The sequence below is a fragment of the Mytilus trossulus genome, chromosome 6 (assembly GCF_036588685.1).
Source record: "Mytilus trossulus isolate FHL-02 chromosome 6, PNRI_Mtr1.1.1.hap1, whole genome shotgun sequence".
Lineage (NCBI taxonomy): Eukaryota > Metazoa > Mollusca > Bivalvia > Mytilida > Mytilidae > Mytilus > Mytilus trossulus.
The window spans coordinates 10,387,927-10,396,680 of NC_086378.1; the positions used below are offsets into that span (position 1 = coordinate 10,387,927).

Genomic DNA, 8,754 nt, shown 5'->3' on the forward strand with positions numbered 1-8,754 from the left:
GTTTTGACTTAAGCAAATGAGATTCCTGTCTATAAATTAAATTACCAATAAAGGATCGAGTGAGGGCTATAGATTTTTTTTTAAATTTGTTTCCAGTTTTTGGAGAGAAAAAAGTTGGTTTCTTCACCCTCAGCTGCCACTATATATATATATGTGTTATGCTAGAATTGGAAGAAAAAAATGTTTTCGACTTGTTTGCCAAAAAAAATAGTTTGTGCGGTAAAACAATCCTAAGCCCCACCCCACCTCCACCTCCGCAGAAAATTAAATGGTTGCTGCCTCATGACAAACAATATTGTAAACTAATAAAAAATAAATAAGCTTAATTTTTATAGATCTACAATATTTTTCACACATGTTTTTAAACAAAATTTCGGATAAGTAGACAAGAAGTTGAAATGGGAAGAAATTGAAATTCACACACATCTCTAGATCAAAGCCGGTTATGTAAATTTTGTTAATATTTTAGAGAAGATGTTACTAAGTTGTAAAACTTGTGTCTGATCCTTTTGTCATTTTGAACAATAAAATATGTTTAAACTAAACTAGTATTTTAGCATTGATTCCACAAGAAGACCCCATTGAGCCCCTCAAAAAGAACAACAATGTGTCTTTATTGCGACGTTATGTTCAGTACAATGACGTCAACACACATCTGACGTGTACACAACGGATCCTCCATTTCGCAAAATAAAGCTTTCAATATTGATGAGAAAAGAAAGAAAGTTTAAAATGATGTTACTGTATTGATATTTTTTTCAAACATGACAAGTAAGTCACCTAATACACTTATTTCACCCAAAACAAGAAGATTTGGTATACGTAAATCTCCACGTCTAACAGAATTTGAGAATGTAAGAGAAAATTCTGAAAATCCGAAATACGATGAAAAAGTTAGCAGATACAATATCACGTCAATTGAACTTGATAACAGTTTTATACATGATAACCCGTCCGATAACAACACATATGCAACAGAAGACACTATTGATAAATGCATAGCAAATATCAATCATGACAACAAAATACATCGCCATGTCAAGGCTGAAAAACTACCATCGCCAAGACAAACAGTAAGACGTAAAATATCTTTCGATGGTTCAGAAAATCTAGAAACCGTTCGAGATAGTGAATTGATTTCAGATGAAGTGAAAGAAGCAGAAATACCCAGACGAAAAAAATTACGCAGCGAAATGACAGATGATGAATTATGGGAGGGGTTTCCACAAAATATTAGGTTTAAAAGACTAACACCACAAAAATGTACGCTTGGTAAATTATCAGCTGAACAGAACGAAATCGCAACAATCAATGATGAAGCCGATTGTACAATAAAATCAGAAACGGTAGATGAAATGGGGATCAAATCGGGCCTAAAAACGTCAACGCCAGTGAAATCTAGAGCAATTGTTAATATATTTGCTGATTTTCCTAAAGTGGTTCATGAAAATAACACGAGTTCTTTAAAGAATCTTGACCTCAATTCGAGCCCAAAACGACACTGCCCTCTTACTACACCCACTAAAAGAAGCGCTAGATTACAAGAACGTCGAGAGAGTCCATTATTAAAGAACGACCAAGACTTCCTTTTGAAATCTTATACAAAAGACTTGTACACTGGTAATAATCAAACAAAACAGAAAAACAAAATTTATCCCAAAAAGCTGGTTCAAGAAGCTAATAAGGACGATGTGATTCCAACCCCCGATACACATAATGCAAATGATAACGAAGCAATGAAAATACTTTATAGAGATGTGATTTCAAAGGAACACCAAGAAAATAATTGTGAAACCACTAGCATGAAAAACAAAGTTGTTGACAGTGAGACAGAAAGCATTTCAATACCTGAAATATTGCAGAAGTCTAAAGAGTACTGGAATACGGAGAAGGCAAACATTGGAAATAACTTGGATTCATCTGTAAGCAGTAATGATAGTATTGAGGAAATAAACAATGATATATACACGGAAACAGAGACTGGTTTTAGTTATCCAAATGACAATAATGAAAAAACAAACACCAAAGCTGGTGATTGTAGGAATTCTTCAATAAACTCCAAATCAACTTCTTTGCATAATTTACAAGACAAATGTCCAGACAGAAAAGAAACACCACAAATTTCAGTACAGTCCTCTTGTGAATCTTTGAGAAAAGACAATTCAAAAACACCTTATGAAAGAGCTGCACTAAAATTAAGAATCAGGAAAGTGAATGACGGGGCTGAGGTTGTATATTCTGGTAACAAAGACGATCACGCATATGTACTGAATACGACAAGGAGCAACAAAGGAAGGAACACATCACATGAAGCAAGGTCAAAACGGAAGAGGTTCTTATATAGCGACACGGGAGAGTCATCTGTGAAGAGAAGAAGTCACAGAGTAGCCAATGCCTCTACAGTTGGAAAAGGTCCCGGTATGGCAGAAATGGAAACCCAAGAGGAATTGGAAAGGTATTATCAGAAAAACAGTGCTTTGAATAATAAATCCATTTTTGTAACTCACCTGACTGATATTTTAAGTATTAGCTATAAATGCCATCACTCAAATAAGTGCACAAAGATATACCAGTCTGTCACTCTGTGGTCTATCAACTTTGACCATAATTTCCAAGCATAAGTTAGGTATGCAATTCCTACTGTATTCTATTTTATGTTAATTTGATACTCTACAGTTCATTTCAATTTTAGAATACACGACTTTCTAAACAGCAAGTTCATATAAGATCCTATTTAAGATTTTATGCGTACGAGCTTTAGAAGTAGGACGGAAAGCGAGACACTTGAGCTTTAGTTAACTCTACTATGAAATCATTGTCGAATTTTTTAACAAATCGAAATAGTTAAAACGCGGACCGCAAAGAGGACCCCAAAGTGAACTGTTACCCAGAAAGAAATATTCAAATTACTGCTTGCTCAACAAAGAAGCGCTTAACAGGATACTTTATTCATTGTTCAAGTTCAAATAAAGCAAACATTTATTTGTATACCTCATTATACCTGTAATATTTGTACAATAGTTAACTAATTGCAGGATGAAATAAGCTTAAAATTTTGATAGTTTATGTAACTCCTTTTTGAGATATTTGATTTTCTTAAAATTTTAAATGTTTGGAAAAGATTGACTCGGACGTTTACCTTATATATTTAGCATTAGAATAATATTTGTGTCTCAAATCGAAGGAAAAAACTAGAATCTGCTTTAAGTGAAATTTCTATTAGTCTTCTATCAAAAGAAAAGTTGTTGATATTGGGCAACATATTAAACCCTGTATCGTAGAAAAGATTCAAGGGGTCCGATTATTTGACAAAAAAACTTTGAGAGAGCCATTGAATGGCAACGAACAGCAGCCCACTAAAGCACACAAAACCCAACTCGTGCCGGGCACTTATTATAGATCGGTCTTCAACCAAAGACAGGTTTAATGCAATAACACTCAGATCGCACCGAATCAAAGAAAACAGTAAATAATTATAAATGGAGAGCTTGTGAAAGATCTTTCATTTACCCCAAATCCTAAAAAAAACAAAAAAAAACATTGAGATATGACATAGGACAACCATTAATTCCTGCCTTGGGACAGAATTTACGAGATTCATTCGTTCTTTTTATAATTTGCAAATGAAAATCAATGCTCATTGTTTTTTAGGACAAAGTCGGAACAGTGTAGTCCGTTAACAAAACCAGAGAAAACGAAGAAAAAGAACGTTCCAGAAGATGAACAGCTATTAAAAAATAATCGAGTAGGAAAATACGCATGTATACTGTGGTCGAGGTTGGTATATTATATTTGAAATATAAGTAAGACTGTTTTATCCATTTTCTATATTTCAGGTGGAAAAAGAAGTTTCCATAGTATTCAACTCTCTATAACGTTACGCGGAAATTTACTTTAATGGTGTTCAAATGTCCTGTTGTACATAAACTTTTTTAATTGGCATTTAATAACAGATGACCCGCGGTGTATTGTTCACAGAGCTCATGCTTTTTTTAAAGAATGTAAGCCTTTCAGTGATATTTTACAAAGATGAACTTAGGCTTTATCATCGACAAATCGTGCAGTCAGTCAGGGGAATTATAGGACACATTGAACAACGACATCTTGATTTTATTCTTATAAAAAAGCAGATGTGGTATGATTGCAATTGAGACAGTTTTCCACAAGAAACCGAATGACAGAAATAAACAACTATATATAGGTCACCGTACGGATTTCAACATTGAGCAAAGCCTATACCGCATAGTAGGTTTTAAATGCCTCGAAATGATAAATCTAAAACAATTCAAACGGCAAATGTGCGTGATTAATTCTATCTGATTACAATACAGATCATGTACTTTATAGTGCCTGTAAACAAAATGTTGACACATGCTCTAGCCTCTTTATTTAAACCATATCAAAACCCAATTAATTTTCAGTGAACACAGACGCCATTTTCAGCAGCTTCATAGTGGTTCGTCTACAGAAGAGGTAGACAATTTGATGCGTAAAGCTTGGGAAGATCTGGAAGACAGAGATAAATTAAGATACTTCACAAGGGCCAAAAACGCAATGAAAGATGAAAACAAACATTCAAATCAATTTGCAACAGGTATAAATGTTAAAACATGTATTGCGTCACTCGTGAATTAGATTTTTTAGAGTATTCCCCTGATAAGTTAACGCATTTATAATATAAAACTCAGTCATCACTTAGGTTCAAAACTATATTGCGTTCCTGTATGTTGTTTCAAGATGGACATTTTTAATTCAGAGACAAACACGCCGTTATAATTTTCAAGTCGTGGCTGTTTTAAGCTGACTATATACCTTGTGGTTTTTTTCATTTTTGAAGGCCACACGATTGCCTATAATGGCTTTCATCCACTTATTTTGAACTTTGTTTAAAGAATTGTGTTGTACACATTTTTTTATGAAAAGTCTCTTATTCAGAACGTATCAGTGTATAGTCTATAGTGCTTACGTTGTGGTTATGATGACTGATATAATCTTATTAAATACAAGTCTGAAATCAATCTGAAATCAATTTATTTTTTCCCTCTAATAGACCTAGCAGAAGAAGATAGGCTTCCATGTCCAGCAATGGTCAGGTTTCTGTCCCTTTCCTCATTAGATCAAGACGACGAACTTAAACGTTGGCTCAAATTCTTTTACGAAGTTTCACCAAATGAGTATGCAAAATTAAAAACCTTGGAAAAGCCAAAGCAGAGGAAAGAGGAACTTAAATCTAAACAAAACAAGGACCCGCTTCAGTATTACAGGAGGATTCTATATCAAAGCATTCTAGACTCAAAAGACAAAATTAAAGAGATATATGAACGCAAAAGGCAAAGACAACAAGAAATTCTGAAAGAATCTTTTGGTGCTATTGTAAAGCGACTCATAACAGGGAATTCAGCAGACGACATGAAATTTTCACGAGATGTAGTTTCCAAGAAGTTGGCAGAAGTTCTTTTTGATTTGCAATATCTTGAGAAAGAACGTCGAGTTGGTGTCTCTGGTGCTCCAGTTCAATCAGAAAGCTTTGAAAACTTGGTAAATAACTTGAAAGCAGACGATAGGACAGACAACAGAACAATATGTGAACCGGCAATGGACGCAGAAAAGGAATATGCAAATGAGAAATGTGATGTTACTAATCTAGATGAGGTGAATGACAATGAAAACGATTTTTCACAGGATCTACTTGATAAGGTGAATAGTATTTATATATTATTATAAATGAACTGTACATGAGCAAATGAGAAAATCCCTCAATTCTGTTCATAAATATACAGATCAGCTTTAAAAAGTTAAGGATATATGATTGCCAAGGAGACCAATATCAGATTACAAGGAAATGAACAACTACAGGTCACCGTATGGCATTCGACATGGAGAAAAGACCCGTACCGTATACTCAAAATTTAAAGGCTGATACTCTTAAAGTGAAACAATTTAAATAAAAGTTAATACAATATAGTGAAAATAATTATGACAGAAGTAACCAGCGATAGCCATTGGGCAACTGTTGCCTGTGTCCATGGACAGACACATAAATATGGCAGAGTAAAATTTATCGTGTTTCTAAGCTCTCGATACTCCCCTAAAAACAATCTTGGACTTCAATATTTTTTATTTTTTCTTATTTTGAAAAGGTTGCTTTTATCTTGAAAATATTCTTATAAAAGTGACCTATAGTTGTTAATGTTTGTGTCATTTTGGTCTTTTGTGGATAGTTGTCTCATTGGCAATCATACCACATCTTTTTTTATATTATATAAGATAGACATTGTAAAATTGATAATGAAAATGGGGAATGTGTCAAAGAGACAACAACTCGACCAAAAGAGAAGAAAACAGCTTAGGACCACCAATAGGTCTTAAACAGCGAGAAAACCCCACACTCAGAGGCGTACTTCAGCTGGCCCCTTAACCCAAATATGTACTTTATCTGCATATAATCCTTATTACGATGATTTTAAATTAATTGATTATATTTTGAAACTATGTCAGTGGTTAAATAAAGCTAAACATGTGTATTTCCAGATTGCAGATAAAGATTTGCCCCTTTTGGAAGTGGATTCTCTACAGGATGTTTTAGAACCGACCGAGCCAGATGACGAGGAGATGTTTTCAGATGAAATATTCGAACAGTTGTCTACAATATTTGAACAACACGCAAGAAAGGAATTGATAATAAACGACGAGAAAACTGAGATACGTAACCCTGCAAGCGTTCTCAACAACTGGGTGTTAGCTGATCAATTTAGGTCGCTGGCTAGAGGCGTCAATAACAATTCTATGTACTCTCTTATAGACAGAAAGCAATTGTTACCATTCCTTCATGCAAGAGAGAGGGCAAAGTGTTACATGGGCATTAATAAACCACAAAGTATCTCGCCCAACTCCTCAAAACCAAAAGCAGAACGCGAACGATACCAGGCTAAAATCGATCGGCTAAATTTCCAGAAACAAACGGTTATACACACTTGCCCAACTGGCCAAGCTATACAAATGGTTGGAACTCCGAGATATGGATTACAAGTTCCACAAGTAAGACCAGCGATTCAAATGGCATCACCACACAGTCTTATACGTCGGGCAACATTGCCACAAACATTCGTCAAATACACTTCACAACCTCTTGGTCGCTATCGTGTCTTCTCTGTAAGACAAACGAATTGATGACTGCTATGCTCTAAGGACAACTAACTGTGCATAAAACAAACATGTCTTTCTAAACCAAAAGTCTGTGATATTTCTCCTTTTCTTTTTTTAATATATATACATGTACATGTAAATCTGTATTGTTAAGATTTAACTGACATATTGAAATATAATGTCATACTGAATTATTTTCAAGGACAACTAACTCGCTCTGAAGCATCTAATGCTTTCCATGGTAGAGCGCTTCTGTAAGAAAATTTCATTTTGCTTTTTTTGTCAGATTATATAATAATGGATGTCAGAAGATCTGATGAAAATATACGGGTTTCTGTAAGATGAAATGAATGGTAATATTTATTTTTGCTTCTGTATAGTTGTCTTTCGGCTATACAACATTTACTTCTGACGTATCATAAATAATCTCTTTGGCATAAAGCATTTAATGTTTTGGTTTTGGGCACCTTAATTCTTATTGTTTTATAATCTATAGAATTTATTTGATATTTATAAAGTGAACACATTGATGTCACGAATTGAGTTTGAATAAATATCATAAATTCAGATGGTTTACGTCTACAAGTCGATTAATGGTTAACAAACAACATGAAAGAAAAATCTAAAAACATTATCTGTGGATAACGTTTGCTCAAGGCTTATGTTTTGAAACTTATTTAAAAAAAAATCACAATATTTATTAGCAAGTAAATAAAATTATAATGAATTGAAATATGCTCATGTCATTTTTTTCATTGTTTCATACTTCTGATATCGTGGTATTGTTGACAAATGACATGTAGTAGAGCCTATTCTTACTTAGCTTGTTTATGCCAATCGCTGCAAATTATATAATATTATAAAGCCGGTTCTTCCGTGTGTCTAAATTTGTTGTTATCTTTAAATAATTATTGTCTCCATATTTTGTTGGGTCTCATTTCTATTAAAATGATAAATTTGACTTATACGACATTTGATGATAGTATTTATTATTTCTATATTACAGCAAACATTGTTTTGATTGATATTCTGACGAAGATGTCTGCTTACACCGTTGCTATGGTCATCTTCACCTGCATTTAATTGGCGTTTTTGTTCTATATTTGGAAGGCCCTATTTTGACTTCAAGATGAAGAACAGCAAATAATCATATTTTTTCTATTTCTTCTTTCGATTTTGTTGGGTGTAAAGACCCGGAAGTCGCCCGAATTATGTTGTTTATCTCCTGAAAAAACTAATGTTTCCAATGGCGTGTATCTTTAATAAGAAGCTGTGGTTCAAGATTGCAAATGGGACAACTCTCTACCAGAGAAAAATGACAGAATTAACAACTATAGGTTACAATACGACAGTCCTTTACCAATGGACAAACTTTTTTGCATAGTTTGGCTAGCAAAATAATTCATAAAGTTGTTTTGCTTTTTAAATGTAAGTAGCGATCATTGCAGTAAACAAGCATACACATGTTGTGTATGACAATTCATTCTGAAAACTATAATGGTTTATCCGTTGTCTATCAACTTTACCATACCAATGATTATTCATGTCAAAACAAGTACGAACATTAACGGTACCAATTTTCATGCACCAGATGCGCATTTCGACAAT

At 33.8% G+C, this 8,754-nt stretch overlaps 1 protein-coding gene across 1 annotated transcript; it reads left to right on the forward strand.

The window, feature by feature from the left end:
* The first annotated feature begins 643 nt into the window (after positions 1-643).
* Positions 644-8,078, forward strand: LOC134720763 (uncharacterized). Its single transcript, XM_063583244.1, has 5 exons — positions 644-2,455; positions 3,652-3,777; positions 4,422-4,594; positions 5,051-5,697; positions 6,532-8,078. The coding sequence occupies exons 1-5, from the start codon at positions 765-767 to the stop codon at positions 7,168-7,170; spliced, it is 3,276 nt and encodes a 1,091-aa protein (XP_063439314.1). The 5' UTR covers positions 644-764; the 3' UTR covers positions 7,171-8,078.
* Positions 8,079-8,754: the final 676 nt, after the last annotated feature.